Source organism: Canis lupus, chromosome 13 (genome assembly GCF_048164855.1).
Source record: "Canis lupus baileyi chromosome 13, mCanLup2.hap1, whole genome shotgun sequence".
Taxonomy (NCBI): domain Eukaryota; kingdom Metazoa; phylum Chordata; class Mammalia; order Carnivora; family Canidae; genus Canis; species Canis lupus.
The window spans coordinates 36,241,480-36,267,999 of NC_132850.1; the positions used below are offsets into that span (position 1 = coordinate 36,241,480).

Consider the following 26,520-nt stretch of genomic DNA (forward strand, 5'->3'; position numbering starts at 1 on the left):
TGGTGCTCTCACACCTAGCGGCCCTAAGATTACTTAACCACAGCCAGAGATTGCTGCAGCTCAGATCATTTCCTAGTTATCACCTCTTTCTGCCTTCTCCCTCCCCATAAAGACAACACCCATTTTCACAGGTGAACCTCTAGCATATCTGACCCAAAAAGTCTAGCAGCCAGGACAGAATTTCTAATTGCTTGCAAGTCTGATGTATTCCTAATGGCATTAGAAATCAATGTTTTGGGCTTCAAAGTTAGTGAAGGGGCGGGTGGACAGAGTATAGGAAATCCCAGTCTAGCACAGACCAGCTTTTAGTGCTTGGTTCTGTTAATCAATCAGCAAACTGCCCAACAGAGCACAATGTATAGTGTATCCTGAGGGCACAACATTTAACCAGATCCAGCTGAGTAAGGAATACTTAGCAGTGAGACCATGAACAAACTTTAGTGTCTTAAATGTTTCACATTTAATGTTTGGTGTATTTCTTTAGCTCAGTAGTTCATAACCTTGGCTGCAAATGAATTCATCAGGTTGGGAACAAAGTGGGGAGCTTTAAAAAATACTGGTGCTGGGATCCTACCCTCAGAGATGCTGATTTATTAACTTGGACCTCTTTATTAAAAACAAAGAAAGAAACAAAACACCCCAGGTAACCCTAATGTATAGTCAATGATATTCTAGCTTCTTCTCCATTCTCCATGTCCTTTATACCAACAGTCAGCTCTATCCCTTAATAGTCTTTTTTTTTTTTTTTAAGATTTTATTTATTTATTCATGAGAGACACACACAGAGAGAGGCAGAGACAGAGGCAGAGAGAGAAGCAGGCTCCATGCAGGGAGTCCAATGTGGGACTCCATCCCAGGTCTCCAGGACCACACCCTGGGCTGAAGGCGGCGCTAAACCGCTGAGCCACCGAGGCTTCTTTTTTTTTTTTTTCAAGATTTTGTTTATTCATGAGAGGCACAGAGAGGCAGAGACATAGGCAGAAGGAGAAAGGACTTGATCCCAGGATCCTGACCTGAGCCAAAGGCAGATACTCAACCACTGAGCCACCCAGGTGCTCCACTATCCCTTAACTTTCATATAAGAAACCTGAGGAGGTTAGCAAAGTAGCAAAGTCCTGAGTTTTACTCAATGTCTTGAGTTGAGATTTGGGAATTGAGGTTCATTTTCTCCTGTAAATTATCCAGTGCTCTTAAAAGCAACCATGTGGTTCCATAATCCTGGCGTATTTCCCCCAATACCATTAATTGTTCTAAGGTGGCTGCTAAACAGTACCCAAAGGCCACCTGCTCAGGGGCTCATGGAAACTGGTTGACTAAAGGCAATAGAGCCTGAAAAGCTGATCACTGAAGCTGCTAGCTTTCCATCCAGAATACAGAGGGGCGTTGCACTGCCTTTCACCCCATCCAGATACAATCAATTCCGGAGAGCCCACCTCTCCCTGAAGGTCTTTTGCCTATAACCCATTCTCTGGAACCAATCTGGGTATTAAAATTCCTTTGTTTGTAAGCAACAACGACAACAAAATCAATGACCTTGGTTAGCTCAAGGAAGTAAGAATACATTGGGATGGATCCTGGGATAGTTCACAGGTCCAAATAAACTATGAAAGAACCCAAATTCAGGAAATAGGAAATCTCTGCTGACCTCCTCTCTAGAGAGCTGCCATAAAAGCCATCCAGTTCTGGTGACTCTTAGCCTCTGTCGCCCTCCATTCACCTTTCAGTTTCCCACAAGAAAATCTGTCAGCTCAGCTCAGCTTTAGGTCTTCCCCTGCGGATCAGCTATGTGAGGTGAGATCATGAAGCACAGACATGACACAGTGGCAAGGGGGTAGACCAGGAACCACCCAACAGAAGTGTACTTCAATCACTCACGTTTGGAAGCTTCTATTTTGCAGTTCATGAACGATAAAGGTATGGGCAAAAAAAGCACAAAAGACACTGTTTAATCAAACAATTTTAATCAAATTAATAGGAAGCAGTAAAAGTGCAATTGCCTGAAGATCCCCATATTTCACATTTCAAACTGTTTTCCATTGTCTTTACTTGTAAGGTGTTGCAGGTGGGACCCACTCTTGAATCTTCTTTCTTGTGGTAGAATAAGGTACATATTGTTCTGGAGTGCCACTCACATTGAACTTATGGTTTGTCCAGATGAATTTACGAGCAACAGGTGGTTTTACTGTTGGAGGATCATCGGTCATACAGTGAAGCCAACGATGCCTTTAAGAGGAAGAGAAAGACAGTTACAAAGACGCAGGGTGGTGTGGTGGGAGGAGCACTGAGCGGGAAGCTCTGGGGCTATACTGGTGGCTTGAGCTCAAATCTCAGCTCCCCTCACTTGCTAGCTGAACTGCTATATGCCTTAGCTTTTTCATTTTTTTTAAATTTTTATTTATTTATGATAGTCACAGAGAGAGAGAGAGAGGCGCAGAGACACAGGCAGAGGGAGAAGCAGGCTCCATGCAGGGAGCCCGATGTGGGATTCGATCCCGGGTCTCCAGGATCGCGCCCTGGGCCAAAGGCAGGCGCCAAACTGCTGCGCCACCCAGGGATCCCTGCCTTAGCTTTTTCATTTGAGCATCCTGACTTCCCAAGGATGATGTAAGGATTAAATGCCCCTAGAAAAATTCCTGTGTACAGTAGGTACACAACAAAACGTTAGCTATGCTTTTACTGTTACTGTATCTCATCATATGGAGGACACTAGCAATTTTAAGATGCACATTAGTTTATGTATCTGTAAGGAAAAAATGCTACCAACTAACTCACACTACTATTGATTATAATATGTACCCTAATTTTAGATGTAAAAAGGTATTTCCAAACTGATGAATACACTATTGCTATTAGATGCTAGAGGCTGCTCTGGGATTTCAGTTTGCTCAGGCTGCTCTGGTGATGGAGCTTTAGCTTAAAATTCAACAAGGCTCCTGCTGAAGAAAAGGTCTCTGTGTGCATCTTAAATTCAAGTTTAAGAGCAGGTGTTACAGGACATACGATTTATTATATTAAAAACATTAAATCACAGCCGAAAATTCACAAGTATTTCAGTTTTAAGTGTTTAACAATTTAATTTCAAAGGAAGCTGGATGCCTGGAGTAGAAAGGAAAGAGACCAGTGATGCTGCTACTAACGGCAGAGAAAGAAGGAATAAAGTCCAAGGGACAAAGAGTAGAACTGAGCAGGAAGCCACTCTGAATTTATATGGCACAGGAAGTAGAGAACTCACACCAGATCTCCCAAGGCTGGGAGCTCAAAGACAGGATGATGTTAAGGGAAAAGGGAGTAATGGGTGGGAACAAGCAGAGAAATGTGGCTCCAAGGGAAAAAAAGAGATTTTTCAGCTATACAGAAAAGGGCAAGTGGAGGAGGTTTCAGTAAAATAACTAAAACTAAAGCTAATGAGAAAAGGTTATGGGCAGCCCGGGTGGCTCAGCAGTTTAGCGCCGCCTTCAGCCCAGGCATGGTCCTGGAGACCCGGTATTGAGTTCCACATCGGGCTCCCTGCATGGAATGGAGCCTGCTTCTTCCTCTGCCTGTGTCTGTGCCTTTCTCTCTCTGTCTCTCATGAATAAATAAATAAAATCTTTAAAAAAAAAAAAAGTTTGTGATGCTATTTAAGAATATTTGCTAGCAGTAACTGATAGGTATAGAGAGGTAATTGGCCAAAACCAATTAGCCTCTCCTAAGAGAGGAGATAAATTACTATTACTGTTGCTCTATTTGTTTCTAAAGATATACCATGATCAGCTAGCATAATAAAAAATGATGTCTCTACACACTGGGCTGGTGTCTTTTTTTTTTTTTTTTTTTTTTAAATAGGTACTTCCTAAAGTAAAATCCTTTTTATTTATTTTTTATTATTTTTTTAAGATTTTATTTATTTGAGAGTGAGAGAGAGAGTAAGCATGAGCAAGGGGGTGGGGGAGAGGGAGAAGGAGAAGCAGACTCCTCACTGAGTAGGGTGCCTCCTGCAGGGCTTGATCCCAGGACCCCAAGACCATGACCTGAGCGGAAGGCAGAAGCTTAACTGACTGAGCCACGCAGGCACCCCTAGGCTGGCGTCTTATATTCTCCAGCATTAATTGGGGACTAGTGAAAGTGATGTGGACCAATAAACTGTGACTATGAACACAAGCTCTGAACCTCTGAGATGCTGGCAGTGAGACAGGCTCCACTAGTCACTCAAAGGAGGGATTAGCTGTCAAAACGAAGGTTGTTACTTACCAAGGGGCTTTATGTAAGCAGAGATATTTAACTTTTACCTTGTGGAGGCAGGTTAAGTAATTAATTTATTCTATTAAAATAAAAGGAAAATGTATTAGAATAATTGCTGTCAAGACTCTTAAAATTTAAAATGATATTTAAGAAATCAAGAGTCCAAATCTTATATGTGCCTGTTCAGCTACACTAACTGAAAAAGACATATACGACTCTATGTTCCTTGCTGCATTATTATTTATAATAGTCAAGATATGGAGGGAACTTAAGTGTCCATCAATAAATGAATATAAACAATGGAATATTACTCAACCATAAAAAAGGAATGACATCTTGCCATTTGTAACAAAATGGATGGAACCAGAATGTATTATGCTAAGGGAAGTAAGTCAGAGAAAGACAAATACCGTATAATTTCACTTATATGTGGGATCCAGAAACCAAAAAAACCCAGAAACAGACATATATGCAGAGAACAAACTTGTGTTTGGCAATGGGGAGGAGTGGGGCAAATGGGTGAAACAGGTGAAGGGGATTAAGAGGTACAGACTTCCAGTTATAAAATAAGTAAATCACAGGGATGTAAAATACAGCATAGGAAATATATAATCAATAACACTGTAATAACCTTGTATGATCACAGATGGGTGTGCTGAGCATTTCATAATGTATATAAATCTCAAATCATTGTTACACACCTGAAACTAATATAATATGTCAATTATGCTTCAATCAAAAACAAACAAAAATAAAAATCTTTGGGGTACCTGGGTGGCTCAGTCAGATAACCACCTGCCTTCAACTCAGGTCATGATCTCAGGGCCCTGGAATTGGGCCCTGTGCCAGGCTCAATGCTCAGCGCATAGTATGCTTGAGATTCTTTCCCCTCCTTTTCCCTCCCTTTCTGCTTCTCCATCTGCTTGTGCTCGTTCCTTAAGTAAATAAAATCTAAGGGAAAAAAAGACATCAGAGGATGAAGAACAGTTTCAGAAGAAAATGGATGATTTGAATAAAAATACTAATTTTCCAGAAAGCCAAGAACTGCTCCACCAAGAAACTGAGATGGATGCAGAGTCCAGGAAAAGCAGCAGGAGAAAAAAAGGGCTGGAGCAGTTGAACTCATGAATAGAACAGGAACTGAAAGATAAAGTTAGCCAATTAATATTAATGGCTGAAAACCTAAAGACCATCCCCTTCCCTTATTTCCTTAGAGGTCACACTTGTATCATGTGAACTGGGAAGCTGAGCAAAAGAGCGAAGCAGAAAATGGCAATGACCCCGTGTATCGGGCAGAAGTTGAAGTGTGTCACTGATGATGCAGACTTCAATGGATCCTTTCAAAGTCCTGAAGAGGAAAATCAATAAATAGCCAGAAAATCGTGGGAAGAAAAGCAAATGAATTAAGAGCTTACAGGACAAACAAATCTCCAAACTGAGGAAGCATCTTTGCAGCATGGAAATTCACAGCTTGAAAGTGAGATTAAGCAGCTGAAGCTTCAAATTACATTAAGAACATGTCATGCAACTTCAGGGAAAATTATCTTAGGAGGAAACATAATACTTAGAAATAAAGAAGAAACTTCCCAAAGTGTGCAGAAACATAAACTCCACATATCAGATTCACAACCTCTACAAGGTGGCAGAACACACGGCCAAAGAACTGGAGAGAAACACTTCCTACTATCGAAAGGAGTTCCTCTTCCATGAGAAAAGAGCCCAAGAAAGCTATATAGCAGTTGTGTTGATTGGGAGAAAACTCAAGAAGCTAAGACAAGAAAAATGATCACAACAGGCAAATGTTGGACAATATGAGGTCCAACTTCCAGACTTTCCCAAGTGGTCCTTTTACTCCCGTTGTCCATCTGCAGCCCAGAGACCCAGAAGTGTCAGGGGATCCGTTATAGCATCAGTCCCCTCAGGAAGGAGGAGGGAGCTCTGAGGCTCCAGGACCTGGAGTCACCTGCACATCTGACTCAGCTCACAGCAGTCAGATCCTGAACACCTACAACCATGGCACATCTGTATGTGTTTTCTTCTTTAAAGTTATTTTGATTTATCTGTTTTTGTTTTAGCTACTGTTATTTAATTGGAGCTACAATTGCTCCTATTCAAATAGAAACAGCATTATAATTTTAAGATAGTATTTTTCAAATAAAGATTTAATTTAAAAAATGTTAATAACAAGGAAAGTTTAATTTTCCCTCTCAGAAAATTTTCCGGCAATAAAATCTTACCAGATAGCAGCAATTTTTTTTTTTTTTTTTTTTTTTTAAGATATTACATATTGGGGCAGCCCAGGAGGCTCAACGGTTTGGCGATGCCTTCTGCCCGAGGTGTGATCCTGGAGCCCCAGGATCGAGTCCTGCATCGGGCTCCCTGCGTGGAGCCTGCTTCTCGCTCTGCCTGTGTCTCTGCCTCTCTCTCTCTCTCTCTCTCTCTCGAATAAGTAAAAATCTTAAAAAAAAAAAAAAAAAAAAGGTTTTACTTATTTATTTGCGAGAGGCACAGAGAGAGAGAGAGAGAGAGAGAGAGAGGCAGAGACATAGGCAGAGGGAGAAGCAGGCTCCTCACAGGGAGCCCAATGCGGGACTCGATCCCTGGACCTCAGATCATGCCCTGAGCCGAAGGCAGATAATCAACTGCTGAGCCATCCAGGCATCCTGATAGCAGCAAATTTAACAACAAAAATCTAGGCAGTTTTGTATCTTTCTTCTTCTTGGATAATATAAATTATTAATTTTGGGAATCAAGGCTGGCTTCTGATCATAATGTTCATGTTGCAGTGTTTCTAGTTAACATCATTGGGCATAGAAATTCCAAAGAATTTTTTCAATTTTTCAAGAAATGGGTAGGAGGGGTGCCTGGCTGGCTCAGTCGGTGGAGCATACAACTCTTGATCTCAGAGTTCTGAGTTCAAGCCCCATGTTGGGTATAGAGTTTACTTAAAAAAATAAATAAAAATTATTTTAAAAAATCATATGAAAGACTAAAGAAAAACATGATTGCTTTTTGAGGTAAAAATATACATCACACTAAAATGATTATTTGTCCTACTTTAGTTTATGAAACATACCCATACATACCATTCAAGTCACTTATTTAATACTAATGTAGGTATTTCAAATTTTAATATGTTTTTTTTATTTTTATTTATTTATGATAGTCACAGAGAGAGAGAGAGGCAGAGACACAGGCAGAGGGAGAAGCAGGCTCCATGCACTGGAAGCCTGATGTGGGATTCGATCCCGGGTCTCCAGGATCGCGCCCTGGGCCAAAGGCAGGCGCCAAACCGCTGCGCCACCCAGGGATCCCTATTTCAAATTTTAAAACTGAGTAAACAGAATTGAAATGACTTTCCCAAGATCCCACAGCACATATGCCACAAAGCTGAGGTGTGAACAAAACTTCCCAATGGTTGAAAAGAACCATTTAGCCAAGAAACTTAAATTATAATCAAGAGATGAAACTGGATTAGGATTATGATAGCATTTAAGTATCTGCCAAAATCCTTAGATCCATCTAACCCCAGGATGGGAATGATAAATTTAATGTTTAAAAAACAAAAATAGTTCATTGTAAGACAGCCAACTCAAATATTGCTGGCTCAGTAACTGTAATTAACTGTATTTAATTAAATACAATCTGAATCAAAGTCCTAGTAGGGTTGGACAATTATAATTCTAAGGATCAGCTAAAAGTCTACCCAAGAAAATTTTGAAAACTCACATCAGGAAGGCTGGCATTACCAGATATTAAAGGCTCAAAACAGAATGGTAAAAAAAACTAGTTAAAAAAAAAGTACAGGGATCCCTGGGTGGCACAGCGGTTTGGCGCCTGCCTTTGGCCCAGGGCGTGATCAGGAAGACCTGGGATCGAATCCCACGTTGGGCTCCCGGTGCATGGAGCCTGCTTCTCCCTCTGCCTGTGTCTCTGCCTCTCTCTCTCTCTCTATCATAAAAAAAAAAAAAAAAAAAAAAGTACAATAATAAGACAGAATAAAGGTCCCCAAACAGACTATATATAAGGTAAGAATGGCAATGGCATATCAAATTACTGGGGAAACTAAGTATTTATCAACAAATTATGCTAGATGTTTAATTTTGTTGAAAAAAAATCAAGTTAGATTTCCTAAGCTATATATCAAAATAGATTCCAGACAGATTAATAATGCTCAGATACAACATGAGGGAATATTTATATTCATAATATATAGTGATATTTATAGAATGTGAAGAAACATTTCTTTTTAAAAAAAAATGTTATTCGAGAGAGAGAGTGAAGGATAGAGAGAGAGAGCACAAGCCAAGTGAGGGATAGAGGGAGAGGGAGAAGTAGACCCTCTGCGGAGCAGGGAGTCTATCTGAGGACCCTGGATCAGCCAAAGGCAGATGCTTTTGACTGAACTGAACCACCCAGGCACCACATGAAGAATCATTTCTTTTTTTTTTTTTTTAAAGATTTTATTTATTTATTCATGAGAGACACAGAGAGAGAGGCAGAGACACAGGCAGAGGGAGAAGCAGGCTCCATGCAGGGAGCCCGACGTGGGACTTGATCCCAGGACTCCAGGATCACACCCTGGGCTGAAGGCAGTGCTAAAAAGCTGAGCCACCTGGGCTGCCCTGAAGAATCACTTCTAAGATTAATATTAAATCCAAAAAGCCATAAAGAAAAAAAGTGTAATTCTATTACATAAAAACAGAAATGGGGGATCCTTGGTTGCTCAGCAGTTTGGAGCCTGCCTTCGGCCCAGGGTGCGATCCTGGAGTCCTGGGATCGAGTCCCCCATCAGGCTCCCTGCGTGAAGCCTGCTTCTCCCTCTACCTGTGTCTCTGCCTCTGTTTCTCTCTGCATCTCTCATGAATAAATAAAGAAAATTAAAAAAAAAAAACAAAACAGAAATGTCTATGTCTTAAAACTCTGCAAATAAGATTAAATGATGAGGTTTTGGCTCAGGTTATGAGCTCAGGGTTGTGAGATTGAGCTTGCTTAAGATTCTCTTTCTCAGCAAAGAAATAAAAAGTTAAAGTTAAAAACAACAACAAAACCCAGGACGCCTGGCCTGGATGGCTCATCCGTTGAGTGTCTGCGTTTGGCTCAGGGTGTGATCCTGGAGTCCTGGGATCAAGTCCCACATTGGGCTCCCTGCATGGAGCCTGCTTCTCCCTCTGCCTGTGTCTCTGCCTCTCTCTCTCTGTGTCTCTCTGATGAATAAATAAATAAAATCTTAAAAAAAAAAGTTTCATGAAAGAGAGAACTGTGACTTAGACAAGAATAATACTGATAGAGGTCATGATCGATGTAGGACATATTTGGAAAGTAAGCACAAAAAAACCTGCTGATAGACTGGATATTAGAAAGACTTGTGAGGATGACTCTTCAGTTTCTGGCTTGGCTAAACATGAGTCATCTAAGGGCTTACGAACATTCTGCTTGAGAGGTCTGTTTATCTGCATTGGACATTTGAAGACATCAAAAAAAATAAAATACACTGCATTTATAAATGTGACCTAAAATGTTGAAAGGAATGTAATTACCTAAACTTGCAAATGGAGACAATTGTTTACGAGATTTTAATCCTTTCCATTAGAGTTTATCAAACATTCATCAAACAAGAGGAAATAATTGTTCTTTATTTTAATGCAAAAATGTTCAATTTACTAATCTTGTTATCCTATTTATAAACTGGACCTCAAGGCTTAAGAACAACTAGGTTTTAAAAATTGCAGCTGTAACTCTCAATAATAGAGAACAATCTGATGGTTACCAGAGAGGAGGTGTGGGGGATGGGTGAAATAGGCGATGAGGATTAAGGAGTGCATTTGTGGTGAGCACTGGGTGATGTATGTAAGAGCTGAATCACTATATTGTATACCTGAAACTCATAACAAGGCATGTTAACTGGAATTAAAATGAAAACTAAAAAAAATTTGTGATAATAAAAATTGCAGCTGTAATAAACAGCCTATTAATTTTAAAGCCAAATTCCCATTAATCCTTTATACATCAAATGCGTCTCAGACACTAAAAACCTCAAACTGACAAGTAGAATATTTAGTGGACTAGGGGAAATGTCTGTGACTTATTGAGAAGAAGGAGATAGCAAACAGAATATTATATATAATAATGATATATGTATATATATATACACACACACATACCTATATATAGTTACTTATAATCATAAATCTTCTAAAAAGGTTATGATTAATAAATTACAATCTATTCTCCACACTGTGACCCTTTCAAAATATTCCTTCTCTATTCAAAAGCAGATCCTCAAATATACATTCAATTAATGAATGAAATGTTAACAGTGCTTGTTTCTGGGCCAAGGAATTAGCGTTTTTGTTTTTACCTCACATATCTTTGGATTTTCCAGGTTCTCTATAACACTTGTACATTTTTATAATCAGAAAAAAAATTAGGAGTGATTGTAATGATTCATTACACGGAAAATTGCATGGAAATTGTAATTTCCATTACATGGAAAATTCAGGGAAAACCCTGAATATGATTATGAACACAACTACTACCTAAAAAATTATTAAAAGACTAAAGGAAATATGCCAAGTATTGACAGTGGTGGTCTCTTACAGGGCTATGCAGATTATCCTTCCCCATACCAGATTCTTTAAACTTTTCTGATCTCTCACATTTTTTTTTTTTTTTTTTAACTAGGCTGGGCACCCTGGATGGAGCCCTACATGAGGCTTGACCTATGACCCTGAGAACAAGACCAGATGAAGAGCTGGGCACTCAACCAAGCCACCCAGGTGCCCTTGATCTCACTGAAGAAAAAAAAAAAAAAGACTTATTTATTTGAGAGAAAGCAAATGAGTATCGAGCATGCAGGTGGTGGGATGGGCAGATGGACAGGGAGAGACTCCTCAAGCAGGTATCTGCCCTGAAGAGCATGGAGCCACACCCTGAGATCATGACCTGAGCCAAAATCAAGAGTCAGAAGCTCAACCAACTGAGCCACCAAGGCACCCCATGAACTAACTAACTAACTATCTATCTATCTATCTATCTATCTATCTATCTATCTATCTATCTATCTATTTATTTATTTATTTATGATAGTCACACACAGAGAGAGAGAGAGAGAGAGAGAGAGAGAGAGAGAGGCAGAGACATAGGCAGAGGGAGAAGCAGGCTCCATGCACCGGGGGCCCGACGTGGGATTCGATCCCAGGCCCGACGTGGGATTCGATCCCAGGTCTCCAGGATCGTGCCCTGGGCCAAAGGCAGGCGCTAAACCACTGCGCCACCCAGGGATCCCCGAACTCTCAAATTCTTAAGAACAGACTCTCCATTTAGATTCAATGAAGTTCATATTGCCAAATCACATGAACACTTTTCTGTCCTTATTCTATGAAATCTCTCAGCAACAATTAATACAGCTAGCCTTCTCATCTTGTTGAAGTGCTATTCTCTCTTCCTTTCCTTTTAACCTTGCTAGCTACTTTTCTTCTTTGCTAGCCCGATCTTTGTCCTAAGCTTCAGATTTACATACCGGCTGTTCACTTGACATATTTCTTCTCTGACAGTTATCTCAAACTGACTACTTCCAAAAAAGAGGCTTCTAACTGAATTATCCACTCCCTATCCTACCTTTCTCCCAGTCTTCCCATCTCAATGAATGGTACCACCATCTATCCAACCTCTCAAGTCCCAAACCTATGAAGCATCCTTGATTCCTACTACCCCAAGCAATCCCCCCAACTTGCACCCTACTTTACTACAAGGCATTTAAAATATCATATACTAACTGAAAAAAAGCTGACCACAAGGAAAAGGAATTCTCACAAGAGCAAAACATTTAATTTCACCATGGCCCTGGAAAAATCTTTAAGAAAAAATTATTTTGTTAAAAAATGGAAATTTTCAACATATGCTATTATTTTTAAAAGAATGTTTTTACATATTATTTCAGTAACTTAATCATTAATCCTAATAAGAAAAATCATTATCAAGAAAATCAATAAGGAGATACAGACTCTAATACACTGAAGGAGAAAAGACGTTACTTAGAAATGAACATAAGGTGCCACCAAGTGGGAAAAAAGTATATACATGGTAGAGAAAAATCTAGGCAAGCCCTATTTGCTTGTTATAACTGGATTTAAAAGATTTCAGGTCCCAACACTTCACAAAAAAGCATCTTTGTTTCTCCTGATAAAAGCAGAAACAGTAATTTTATACTATTATGCATAGAAGAGCCTAAACTTTTCACCAATTTACTCTCAACATTTAATCTTGTCAAATTGCATGTAGATACTAATTACTCACTTGGTTTATCAGTCACTGATTCTATACAAAAGCTAACTAGCATAAATATGAAAAAAAAAAAAAGAAAATAAAGACTTTTATGCATTACTATCCGGACGGCAGCAATTAGTTTAAAAGAAAGATAAGGGATCCCTGGGTGGTGCAGTGGTTTGGCGCCTGCCTTTGGCCTAGGGCGCGATCCTGAAGACCCGGGATCGAATCCCACGTCAGGCTCCCGGGTCTGCTTCTCCCTCTGCCTGTGTCTCTGCCTCTCTCTCTCTCTCTATCATAAATAAATAAAAATTAAAAAAAAAAAAAAGATAAAATTAAGGACAATCAAAAGTGATATAAGACAGTATTTGTATATAGTTGCCCTGACACAGGTCTCCTAAAACCCTTATAAATTCCTTTTTTTTTTTAAATTTAATTTTATTTTTTTTTCCCTTATAAATTCCTAATAAGAGCAGTCAAGAGTAGCTTTTGTTCTAACAAGGTGACTGTGACTAGGCTCCTAGATGGTCCTGAATGAGGTTAGTCACCAGAAAGACCAAGCCATGATCAAAAGCTAGGAATTTTCTGCCTCACCCCTTCCAGATCAATCTATAGCTGGCTGATCAGAAGCACAGGTGACAATCTGGGTTTATGAGTGGCATCTGGACAAGAGGTAAAGTAGCGCAGTGTTGTGGGGCTGAAACCTTACCTGTGGGATCTGACGCTATCTCCAGGAAGACAGTGTCAAGAATGAGTTAAACTGTAGGACATCCAGCTGGTGTTAGAGATTTACTTGTTGTAGGGGAAAATTTCTAAAGCTTGGTGACCAGAAGTGTCAGAGTGAAGAGTTTTGTATAAGTAGTAAAGGAGACTCACAAGAGAAACACATAGCAGGGAAGAACAGAGTTTTTCCCTAATGAGGAAGGAAAAGATTAAAGTTTTTATCCCCTTTCATCCTTTCTCCATGAGTGTGGGCTGTATTTACTGGCTCACTTCTAATAACTAAAATACAACATAAATGTAGGATGTCACTTCTGAGATTAGGTTTTAGAAAGACTGGCCTAATATGTATTGTGCTAACTATACTTCAATTAAAAAAAAAAAAAAAAAAGACAGGCACCTGGGCACCTCAGTTGGTTGAGGGGTCTAGCTCTTGGTTTCACCCAGCCCATGGTGAAATGTATGTTTCTGCACAGCGAAATAAAAATGGTAAATGCATTAAAAAAAAAAAAAAAAGGTGTCATCTCAAGGTTCTGGGATCGCTCTGCATTGGACTCCACACTCAGCACAGTCTGCTTGAGGATTCTCTCACTCTTACTCTGCTCCTCCTCTGTTCTCTCTCTTAAATGTTAAAAAACAAAACAAAACAAAACAAAACAAAACAAAACAAAACAAAAAAACAGAAAAGAAAACTACTTACACACAAGGCTGTGTCTTCCATCTCAGGTGATCTCTTTACTTGCTCTCAGGAAGCCACATCCAAAGATGGCCTTGTGGAAAGGCCCACAGGAGAGAGCACAGAAGCAAATCTTGGAGGTCTGCCTACAGTTCATGTCAATGAATTTGGCCATGGATCCTTCCCAGATTAGACCCTGAGATGACTGCACCCCAAACAGTATATTGAGTGTAGCCTTGTGAAAGGTCCTAAACCAGAGGTATCTAGCTAAATTGCACCAATTCCTTATCCACAGAAATTGTGAGATACTGTTTATTGTCTTAAGCTAAATTTAGGATAATCTGTTATAGAATAATGGATAACTGAAACAGTCCTAAAACACAACCTGCATCACCAGCACCTTAGTCCAGCCTCCAACAGCTCATACAACTACATATAATAGTTTTCTAAGTGATTAGCCTGTTTTCACTGTGCCCTTCCTCATTCTTCACAGCAATGACAGAGATGCATGCATGCATGTATGTATATATTTATTTACTTATTTAAAGATTTTATTCATTTATTCATGAGAGACAGAGAGAGAGAGAGGCAGAGACACAGGCAGAGGGAGAAGCAGGCTCCAGGCAGGGAGCCCGACATGGGACTTGATCCCGGGACTCCAGGACCAGGCCCTGGGCTGAAGGCACTAAACCGCTGAGCCACCCATGCTGCCCGACAGAGATGCTTTTAAAATGTAAATCACACGCAGTAATTTTTTTGGACATTGCTCTTACCAACATATTTATGGATGTGTCCCTTCAGACGAGGGGAATAAAAGCAAAAATAAACTATTGAGACTACACCAAAATGAAAAGCTTTTGCACAGCAAATGAAATCATCAAGAAAACAAAAAGGCAACCTAGAGAATGGGAGAATATATTTGCAAATGATATATCCAATAAGGGATTAATATCCAAAATATATAAAGAATCTGCACAGCTCGACACCAAAAGACCCCAAACAATCTGATTAAAACATGGGCAGAGGACCTGAACTGATACTTTTCCAAAGACATAAGGATGGTCAACAAATACATGAGAAGATGCCCAGCATCACGAATCACCAGGGAATTGCAAATCAAAACCACAACGAGATATCACCTTATAGCTGTCAGAATGGCTAGCAACAAAAAGATGAGAAATAACAAGTGCTGGTGAGGATGTAGAGAAAAAGGAATCCTTATATGTTATTGGTGGGAATGAAATTGGTGCAACTGTGGTGGAAAACAGTATGGACGTTCCTCAAGAAATTAAAAATAGAGGGGCACCTGGGTGGTGGTTAAGTGGTGAAGCGTCTGCCTTCAGCTTAGGTCATGATCCCAGGACCTTGTGATGGAGCCCCACGTCAGGCTTCTCCCGCTCCCTCTGCCTGCCAAGCCCCCTGCTTGTGTGCATGCATGCTGTCAAATAAATGAATAAGATCTTTAAAACAAAACAACAACAAAAGAAATTAAAAACAGAATTACTAAATGATGTAGCAATTCCACTACTGGAAAGAAAATGAAAACACTAATTCAAAAAGTACATGCACCCCTATGTTAACTGCAGCATTATTTGCAATAGCTAAGACATGGAAGCAATTCAAGTACCCCTCCCCCCTGCCCACAGATGAATGGATAAAGATGTGATATATATACAGTGGAGTATTAGTTATATAAGACCAGGATCTTACCATCTGTGACAACATGACTGGACTAGAGGGTATTGTGCTAAGTGAACTAAGTCAGACTGAGAACAACAAATACCATAAGATTTCACAAATAACATACAAAACATAAAAAAAAAAGTAAAAAGCAGAAGCAGACTTATAAATACAGAGAACAAACTGATAGTTGCCAGTGAGAGGGAGATAGGGTGATAAAGCAAAATAGGCGGACTGGGAAAATAAATAAATAAACACACACACACATTAACATACATACATACATAAATGGAACAAGTGCAGTAATGAATTATAACCCATTATTAAAGCAGGAGTTCATACTGACATAAAATGGGTAGACTGAAAGTCTGAGAAGTAATGGGATACTTATATAACTTCAAAGTACCTCGACACAAAATGCTAATTAACTGCAAAGGGAAAACTTTAGAAAGGAAAAACCAGACAGAATCACCAAAACTTTAATTCAAAACTTGAATTATTCAAGTGAGAGAACTTATCATCAGTAATGGGACAAGTCAAAATAGGGTGCCACCTAACAGAATGCAACAAGAACATGACGTTGTTTCTGTGACATTCCTGCCAAAGATACATAGCCTGCATCTAGTCATAAGATGAGATCGACGGACCCCCACTGGACGACTTTCTGTAACCGCCTGTAATTTTCAAAACTGTAAAGGTCATGAAAATAAAGGAAAAGCTAAGGAACAAATCTAGAGGGAGACTAGACAGAGTAAGATCCATCTGAAATGCGCGATTAGATCTTCTGGCTATGAAAGACCTTGTTGGCACAACTGATGAAATGAAATGGGGTCTGAAGATTAGACAGTAGTGGTATGCCATTGTGAATTTCCTGACTTTGAGAGTTAAACTGTGGTTACACAGAATATCCTTGTTTGTAGGAATCACACACTTTTGAGTATTCAGGTCATCCCTTTGGCAACTTACTTTGAAATGACTCAAATACTTGTAACTTTTCAGAAAGTTCAGTAGGACTGTTCCCAATTTTAAAAAATTGTAAAACAGATCACATCCTGCTTTACCTTCCAGTGACTTTCAAAGAAATTTAGAAAAAAAGCCAAAAAACCATGGCTTACCACATCTGCATAATCTAGGCACTAGCTGTCTCTCCTACCTCATTATCTACAATCTTCCTTTCATTCGTTCCATTCCAGCCAAACTGGCCATGTTGCTGTTCTTTGAAGGCAAGCAAATAAATCTCAACATACAGGGTTTTGCGCTGTGGTTCCTGCTGCCTGGAGCTCTTCCCACCACCTCCCTCTTCTCCGGCTTGCTCCCTCCCATTTCCAAACATCATTTCCTCAAGGAAGCATTTCCTAACCTCCAAATAAAACAGCCACCAGATCTTCCCATTACTCTTCATCCCTTTATGAATGCCAGCTTCGTGTTATCTCCCTTGCATTTATCACTGCCTAAAACATGGAATGCATTTGTTTTTCTGCCTTCCCCGCAATCAGAGCAAGAACTTTGTTATACTATCAGTGCCTACAACATTTCTTGGCACCTGGTAGGTATGCAATAAACAGTTATTTGAATGAGTAATGATGATAAATTGGGTTTGCTATTCACTACTTTATATGTAAGATAATACCTGGCTCTCTAATTAAAGATACATCAACCCAACTTCAAATTTATTCATGGATCAAAGGTAAGAATCCACAAAGTTAGAATTCCACAGTGTATTACACTCAACAAAGGGGGTTATGAGAAACAAACAGCTGAATTTGTCCAACAGCACTTCTCCCTACATCATAAGCCTTTAAGCTTCCCTTACAAACAAGGGTCATGAAAAGTATGCAGCCCTTAGGAAGATTCTCTCCACAAAGAAATTCAGCTTTATATCCTCAACTGCCCTCAGGCTCCTGCTGGAGTGATGTTATTTTCTACAGCTTTCAACCTCTTTTCCAAGTGATCTCAGGTCATATAAAAGAACTTGCTTGGCTGAATAGTATTTTTATCTTCTCATAATTTTTACTACTTTATAATTTTAAATGTTCCATCACATAACTTAAATCAATTCCCTCCCGCCCCCACATCACAGTCACCCAAAATACAGACCATGAGCACCAATTTAAAGACGAGTCCTTTGAGGAGATAGATCTCAATCCATCTGAGATCTGAACAAGACCGCCCACTGACCTTCTGTATCCTCCAAAGACCAATCTTGCCCCGAAAAAATCAATTAAACAAATAACTAGGACACCTTGCCTCCTAAAGTCAAATCCCACACTAAGACCTGGGACTCAAACAGTGCCCCTGACATATAAAATGGCCCTTCAGAGAAAATAGCTCATCTAAAATCAGTCTCTCAAACCTTAACAGAACCACAGACTGTTACTGCCCATTGAAAAAAGCAGAGGCACCTGGATGACTCAGTCGGTTAAGCATTTATTTGACTCTTAATTTCGGCTCAGGTCATGATCTCAGAGTCATGGTATAGAGCCATGAGTCAGGCTCCATGCTCAGCGTGAAGTCTGCTTCAATTTCTCTCTCTCCTTCTCCCTCTTCCCCTCCCCCCTGCTTGTGTGTGCACATTCTCTCAAATAAATAAATTTTAAAAAATAAAAAGAATACAAAATCCAGCCTCAAATGCAGAATCACTACTGCGTTCTCATGTTAAGAGCCCATGAGTTTTATTACAAAGACATAATCCAAGACAGGCATACCTCAGAGAAATCGTAGGTTTGGTTCCAGACCAATACAATAATGCAAATATTGCAATAAAGCAAGTCAAAGGAGTTTTTCAGTTTTCCAGTATATGTAAAAGTTATGATTATGCTGTAGCCTATTAAGTGTGCAACAGCAGTATGTCTAAAAAAAATAAAACCAACATATGCCTTGATTTAAAAATACTTTATTGCTAAAAATACTAACCATCATCTGAACTATTAGGGAGGTTTGTTTTTTTAGTTTTTAGGGAGTTTTAATTTTTTGCCGGTGGAGGGTCTTGCCTCAAAGTTGAAGGCTGCTGATAGTGGGATGGCTGTGGCAATTTCTTAAAATAAGACAGCAATGAAGTCTGTCACACTGATTTGACTCTTCCTTTCACAAATGATTTCTCTATAGCATGTGATACTGTTTGACAGCATTTACCCAGAGTAAAACTACTTTCAAAATTAGAGTCAATCCTCTTAAACTTGCCACTGCTTTATCAACCAAGTTTATGTAATATTCTAAATCCTTTGCTGTAATTTCAACATCTTCACAGCATCTCCACCAGAGTAGATTCCATATCAAGAAACTTCTTTGTTTGCTCATTCATAAGAAATAACTCCTCATCTGTTCAAGTTTAATCATGAGATTTCAGTAATTCAGTCACATCTTCAGGCTCCACTTCTAATTCTAGTTCTGTTGCTATTTCTACATTTACTTCCATGGTTACTTTATCCACCGTCTTGAATCCTCAAAACCATCCATAATCAATAGGTTGGAATCAACTTCTTCCAAATTCCTGCCAATGTTGATATTTTGAACCTTTCCCATGAAATCACAAATATTAATGGCATCCAGAAAGATGAATCCTTTTGAGAAGGTTTTCAATCTACTCTGCCCAGATCCATCAGAGGAATCACTACCTATGGTAGCTATAGCCTTATGCAACGTATTTCTTTAAAAAGACCTGAAAATCAAAATCATGCCTGATATGTGGGCTGGAGAACAGATGCTGTGTTGGCAGGCATGAAACAACATGAATCTCACTGTCCATCTCCATCAGAGATCCTGGGTGACCAAGTGTATTTTGAGAAAGCAGTAATATTTTGAAAGGCATCTTTTTTTCTGAGGAGTAGGTCTCAACGGTGGGCTTAAATATTTAGTAACTATGTTGTAAACAGATGTGCTATTACCCAGGCTTTGTTGTTCTACTAATAGAATACAGGTAGATTTATCATAATTCTTAAGGGCCACAGGATTTTCTGAACAGTGAATGAATACAGGCTTCAACTGAAAATCATCAGCTGCATTAGCCCCTAATAAGAGAGCCAGTCTATCCTTAGGAAACTTCAAAGCCAGGCACTGGGTTCTCTTTAGCTATGAAAGCCTATAGCATCTCTTCCAATAAAAGGCTATTTCTTATACATTGAAAATCTGTTTAGTGTAGCCATCTTTACTAATTATCTTAGTTAGGTCTTCCAGATAACTTGCTGCAGCATCTAAATCAGCACTTGATGCTTCACCTTGCACTTTTATGTTATGGAGAGAGCTTCTTTACTTAAAACTTTATGAGCAAAATTCTGCTAGCTTCACTTTTCTTCTGCAGCTTCCTCACCTCTCTCAGCCTTCATAGAATTGCAGAGTTAGGACCTTGCTCTGGATTAAGCTTTGGCTTAGGGAATGTTGTGGTTGGTTTGATCTAGCCAGAACACTAAAACTTTCTCCATATCAGCAATAAAGCTGTTTCACTTTCTTATCATTCTTGTGTTCACTGGAGTAGCACTTTTAATTTCCTTCAAGAACTTTTCCTTTGCATTCACAACTTAGCTAATTGTTTGATACATGAGGCCTAGCTTTCAGCCTATCTTGGCTTTCGATATGCCTACCTCACTAAGCTTTATCATTTTTAGCTTGTGATTTAAAATGATAGATGCACAACTCTTCCTTTCACTTGAATACTTAGAGGCCTTTGGCGGGTTATTAATTGGCTTAATTTCAATATTGTGTCTCAGGGAATAGGGAGGCCTGAGGAGAGGAAGACAGGGGAGTGGCCAGTTGGTGGAGCAGTCAACACACCCAACATTTATTAAGTTTACCGTCTTATATGGGTACAGGTATACCTGTATCATGGTCTTCAAATGACATCACTGACAAGCGTCAAAGTTAATTACTCCAAATAGTACACGAGAGGTTCAAACTGGTTGTAGATGAAATCGGACAACTGTGTTTTTGCTTAGTTCACAATATATTTTTAAAAAACTATTCTGTCCAATCAAGTAGCCTATTTAAATTAAATTAAAAATTCACTTCCTTAGTCACAGTAGCCACATTTCACAGTGTCCTGGGCTACCTTTCTGGACAGCACAAACAGAATATTTCTATCATCAGAAAAAGTTCTACTGGATTGGGCTGTATTTAAATTGACAAATATTTTAAATTAACATTTAAAAAACAAATCTCACAATGAAATATGCATTTCTACTTTCTCTTGAAAAATCCTATCTAGAGACTGTTGGCTGGATTCTCAGCTGATGGAACTGGGGAGTGATGAATAGCACTGCTTCCCTCTTACAGAGAGTGTGCTTTTCGGTCCTTTAGATCCCCACTACTCCCTACAGTCTCACACTGTACTTCACTCACTTATGTTACATGCCTGGACTTCCAAGGTATGTCTTGGAATGGAAGTGAATAGAGCCTGAAACGGTTTCTGATGATTAAATTCAAGTAAAATAAAATGTCACAGTTAACCTAATACACTTATTTTTAGTTTTTGGTGAAATTTTCTAGACTGACTATAACAGATTATCTAAAGTTTAATGGTGTATTAAACAAATGTCATTATCTTAGCAATCTATGATATAGATTATAAGTACTTGGCTTTGAAATATTTTATATAAAATTTGATAATTCAAATAAAAGCATTTAGAATTCTATGTCAAGATAGGTATACTATAAAATTATAGTTTTTGGAGACCTAAGGAATTTGAGGGCTCTCATTTTACAGATGAGAAAACTAAGATCCAGAAAGGTTAAAGAACTCGCCCAAAGTCAAACTGCCAAATATTCAGAGTCACAATTCTTTTTGGCTTTCCCTTCACCCACAGCCAGGTGGTAATGTGGCATACTGTTTTTCCCCAAAGACAGGCACACCATTACATACACCACCATATAATGTGATGTTGACATGTCTCCATTAAGAGATAGGAATCGGGGCAGCCCGGGTGGCTCAGTGATTTAGCACTGCCTGCAGCCTAGGGTGTGATGGAGTTCCATGTCAGGCTCCCTGCACGGAGCCTGCTTCTCCCTCTGCCTGTGTCTCTGCCTCTCTCTCTCTGGGTCTCTTATGAATAAATAAATAAAAAATCTTAAAAAAGAAAAAAAAAGAGAGAGATAGGAATGTTCTTTCATTAAACTTGGGCAGAGTTTTCTAATTTCCTCCACCAACGGAATGCAGAAATGATACTGGATGATTTCCATGACTAAGTCAGTTAAGACAATAGGGCTCTGCCAAGTGCTTTCTCTTAGAGCACTTGCCTGAGGAAGCCCAGGTGACCTGAGGGTATTCCAACCCAATGCCTCAGCTATGTCCCCAGCTGACAGCCAGCACCAACTGCCAGATAATGAGTAAGTCTTCAGATGATTCTGATATCCAGCATTTGAGTCTTCTACCTGACATTGTGAAGCACAGATAAGCTATCCTGACTGTGTCTTGCCTGAACCCTTAAAAACTATAAGAGATAACTACTTGTTGCTTTAAGACACAAAGTTTTAGGGTTGTTTATTACAGTCACCATACCTGGGACAGATGCTTTCAGAACACCACTGACTTTTATAAATAGATATTCAATAAATATCTGTGTAATGAAATAAATACTGCCAAGCCAAATAAAATAGAATGTTGACTTAGTTTACCATTCAGGGGGCACCATGCTTCCATCCACATCCCAAAATGTGTTTTTGCCATTCATTTCAGTAGTATATATAACCCATCGGTGACGACCTGGATGGAAAGATCAACATTTATAAAGATGTGAGGAAATAAAGACAACCTTAACAAAAACGAAAACAAACAAAAAGCATAATTGCATATCAAAGACAACTATTTTCTATTAATAAAAGACGTTTTTGTGTTCTTACAGAAGAGAAATGTTAGAATCACCTAACTCTGGAAAATGAACAAGGGGTAGTGGAAGGGGAGGTGGGCGGGGGGTTGGGGTGCCTGGGTGATAGGCACTGAGGGGGGCACTTGGTGGGATGAGCACTGGGTGTTATGCTGTATGTTGGCAAATTGAACTCCAATTAAAAAAATTTTTAAAAAAAGAGAGAAATGTTAGAGGAATAGCACCCTGGATATATTAGTGGAGGCAAGTCTCAGGAAGTGTATGGTATGCTTTTATCAATAGCCTGGCAGCTGTAAGAGCAAAATCCCTACACTAGGGCTGAGACTCATTCTGTGGGTGGAGAACTCTTGCTTCCCCCCTGTTCTTCTGTGAACGGAGTAGAGGAGAGTAGGGGGATGTGTTCCCAGCTGTTCAGGGTATGTAGGAGAGAAAAAGCTCTTCCTGAGACTGGGGCAGAAGAAATGTTTTCACAAGCAATCATACTCAAATTATATGCTTCCATATAAATATTTTTAAATGACCATCAGAGATCCTTTTGGAAATTGATGATCATATATAATAAATAAACATTATAAACAATGGTTATATAAGTAGGACAGTTCATGTCATCAAAATAGTATGGCAGCGTTCTTTATTTAACAAATTTCTGTGGAATAGTTAGGGGCCTAGCTACAATTTACACGACTGTTTCTATTGGGTCCTTAAGTTGAGGAGAGACCTGGATTCTAATCAAGACTCTGTTACTTATTATCAATGGACTTTAGGCAAATTTTATGAGCCTCAGTTTCTATGTCTATTAAAAGTGGGTGAATATAGGGGTGCCTGGCTGATTCAGCTGGTAGAGCATGAGACTTTTAATCTCAGGGTTGTAATCTCTACACCATGCTGGGTGTAGAGATTACTTAAAAATAAAATCTTAAAAAAAAAAAAAAAAAGGTGGAGGACTATACATACTACATATTCAGGTTGCTATGAAAATTTAATATCACACACATACATCTAGTTTAGCACTGGTCAAAAAAGTGCTCAATAAATATTAATTCTTTCCACTCCTTCCTTACTGCCCCTACGACCCCCAATTAGAAAATACTGAATTCATCTCTATAATGGATTTTAAGCCAATAAACAAAAAGTAATCTGCATTTACTTTACAGAGTTGTTTTTTTTTTTTTAAAGATTTTATTTATTTATTCATGAGAGAGGCAAAGACATAGGCAGAGGGAGAAGTAGGCTTCCTGTGGGGAGCCTGATGCAGGGCTCTATCTCAGGATCCTGGGATCACAACTGGAGCCAAAGGCAGAAGCTTAACCACTGAGCCACCCAGGTGCCCTCAAAGTTTTCCTAAGTAAATATCAACTAATGCTAATTAAATATGGCCTTATCTAGTAAAGGAAATACAGATTTTCAAGCACAACTAGAATCTTCTGGAGCACAGGTGCCTTTGAGGGCCCCCTCTGGGACCCCTCTGGTGTTAAGGCATTTGCCAGAGCCTCTCCCTGCAGCCCCTCAGCAGCTTCTTAACCACCCTGAAGCCTTCTTCCAAGTCCTAGACCAAATGGAAACTATAAAGATTTTTGAAGGGAAAAAACAAAATCAAGATTTGCTTCTTTTATTAGAGAAACCAATCTTGAGAATAAGCAACTACAAGTAAACTATAATCCAATTAGGCAGGGAAATGTGAAGGCAGAGGAGAAAACCTTGGAAAAGGTTTCACAGAATTAGGTCATGATGATAAAAATGGGCCTTAACAATCTCACAATAAACATTTATCAAAATTTTAAATATATATATTTTTTAAAGATTTAATTTATTTATTCATGAGAGACACACAGAGAGGCAGAGACACAGGCAGAGGGAGAAGCAGGCTCCCCAAAGGGAGCTCGATGTGGGACTCGATCCCAGGACCCCAGTATCACACTCTGAGCCAAAGGCAGACGCTCAACCACTGAGCCACCCAGGCACCCCTAAATGTACTTTTTACACTCAGGAATTCCACTTCCAGAAATTTATTCTTACAATACTTAAATGAATATAGATGTAGTTACAAGCAAGTCACTGCAGCTTTTTCTTTCTTTCTTTTCTTTTCTCTTTCTTTTCTTTTCTTTTCTTTTCTTTTCTTTCTTTTCTTTCTTTTCTTTCTTTCTTTCTTTCTTTCTTTCTTTCTTTCTTTCTTTCTTTCTTTCTTTCTTTCTTTCTCTTTCTCTCTCTCTTTCTTTCTTTCATTTTATTTATTTATTCGTGAGAAACACAAGAGAGACACAGGCAGTGGGAGAAGCAGGCTTCCCGCAAGGAGCCAGGTGCAGGACTCAATCCCAGATCATGCCCTGAGCCAAAGGCAGACGCTACACCTCCCAGCCACCCAGGCCTCCCTGCAACATTGTTTCTAATAGCATAAGGCTGAAGGTAATCCAAATGTCTATCAATAGTGAAGTACTTGAAAAAGGAATGATTTCTTCCATACAGTGGAATACTACGTTGTTATTAAAAAGAAACTAACTTTTTTTAAAATAAAAAAAAAAACACCAACAAAACTCCAAACAAAGAAGAATGCTGTAGATACATCCAATTTACCATTATGGAAAAATGGCCCATGAGTTTTAAGTAAAAATATTTCCATTTACAAATAATATGCATAACATAATCCCATGAAATTAAAAAAAATGTATGTTGGTTATATAGTCACTGAAGAAGCTCCTTGTACATTATGGAACAAAAGAGTTAAATCAAGGCTCAATCTCACTCTCATTATTTACTAAAAAATACTGTACTCACCAAAAAACTGCTTGTTGTCTTCATAATATTTGTTTCCATATTTGTCTTCCCCCACTAAGGTACCAACCCTCACATCATTCGTCCTGTGAATATCCAAAGAGAGAGAGAGAGAGAGAGAGAGAGAGAATTTAGTATGATCCTTTGTCCAAAACACAAATTTATGAGCAGCCCGGGTGGCTCAGCGGTTTAGCGCCCCCTTCAGCCCGGGGCGTGACCACGGAGACCTGGGATGGAGTCCCACGTCGGGCTCCTTGCATGGAGCCTGCTTCTCCCTCTGCCTGTGTCTCTGCCTCTCTCTCTCTCTCTCTGTGTTTCTCATGAATAAATAAATTATTTTTTAAAAACCCCACAAATTTAAAAGAGTTGAGTATAACAAAGGCTGCTGCATCGACTAGTAAAATAAGACCTGGGGCGAGTCAGCAGTTGTGCACGTCTAGCCTTCATCTCCAGGATCAAGCCACCCACTGCTAAAGAGCCAGCTTTCAAGGAAGAGCTCTAGGATCCCCCGCTCAGGTCGCCCCCAGGACCACGCAGATACAGAGAAAGATAGAAAGGACAGATCGACTCCACTCACAGTCCTAAAATTACACTAAGTATAGAGATGCAATATCTTCAAATTACGAGACTACTTTGATCTATTACTCCAAGGCCAAGAGGCACTGCGGTTAGCAGAAACCCTCAAGGAATCAGGAGCCCGAAGTAGTTCATCTTCAAAGGATCCGAACGTCTCCGGGCTTTCACTCGGCTCTGGGTCTCTGGAGGAGCGGCCGCTGCTGCTCCTCCACCTGAACCGATGTCAGGACTAGGCGGGACCCTGACCATCATCTCGGCCAACTGTTTACCGGCCGGAGGAGGAGGAGGCAGCTGGAGGCCACGAAGGCACACACTTTGCCAAGGTCAGAGTGTGGGGCCACGCGCGCTGCGGTCCGGGAGGCCGGGCAGGGCTGCCGCACCCACGCGCCCTCGACTCTTCCAGTCTCCACAGCTGGCTCCGATCCTGCCTCAGGGAGACTCCTGGACGCACGCCTCGGCCTGGGGAAGCAGCGCGGAGACTGACGGCCGACTGTCCTTGACAAGACCTGCGAGTTCTCCCAGGGGACGCGGCCCGGGCCTCCTTCCACGGACTCACGCACACTCCCGGGGGCAAGCGCAGGGCTCCGGCCGCCTACCTGAAGAAAACGCGTAGATAGCCGCGGAGGCCGCCGTGGCCGCTGACCTGCTGCAGCCCCCGTTTCAGGACCTGCAGGAGCTCCATCTTGCCCCGTAGGCCCAGCCTCCCCCGCGCGACGCTCAAAACGCACCGGGCGGAAGCCAACCCGCGGCAGCGCCGTGCCGGCCACAAAAAGTTCCTGCTCGCGCATGCGCGCCAGA

The 26,520-nt window shown here is 40.0% G+C and overlaps 1 protein-coding gene across 1 annotated transcript; it reads right to left on the reverse strand.

Moving 5' to 3' along the window:
- Window positions 1-1,944: 1,944 nt before the first annotated feature.
- On the reverse strand, window positions 1,945-26,520 carry NDUFA12 (NADH:ubiquinone oxidoreductase subunit A12). The gene is made up of 4 exons (XM_072773121.1): window positions 26,319-26,520; window positions 25,150-25,232; window positions 22,169-22,256; window positions 1,945-2,223 (listed from the first exon to the last, which is right to left on the reverse strand). Exons 1-4 carry the CDS (start codon window positions 26,402-26,404, stop codon window positions 2,043-2,045), a joined length of 438 nt encoding a protein of 145 aa, XP_072629222.1. The 5' UTR covers window positions 26,405-26,520; the 3' UTR covers window positions 1,945-2,042.

Excerpts from the sequence above, each read along its gene's own strand:
- NDUFA12 (XM_072773121.1), bottom strand. The coding sequence starts at position 26,404 with ATGGAGCTCCTGCAGGTCCTGAAACGGGGGCTGCAGCAGGTCAGCGGC. Across the intron at positions 22,257-25,149 it reads AGACAACAAGCAGTTTTTTG|GTCGTCACCGATGGGTTATA; the intron begins GTGAGTACAGTA and ends CTTTCCATCCAG. Across the intron at positions 2,224-22,168 it reads AGCATGGTGCCCCCTGAATG|GCATCGTTGGCTTCACTGTA; the intron begins GTAAACTAAGTC and ends TTCCTCTTAAAG.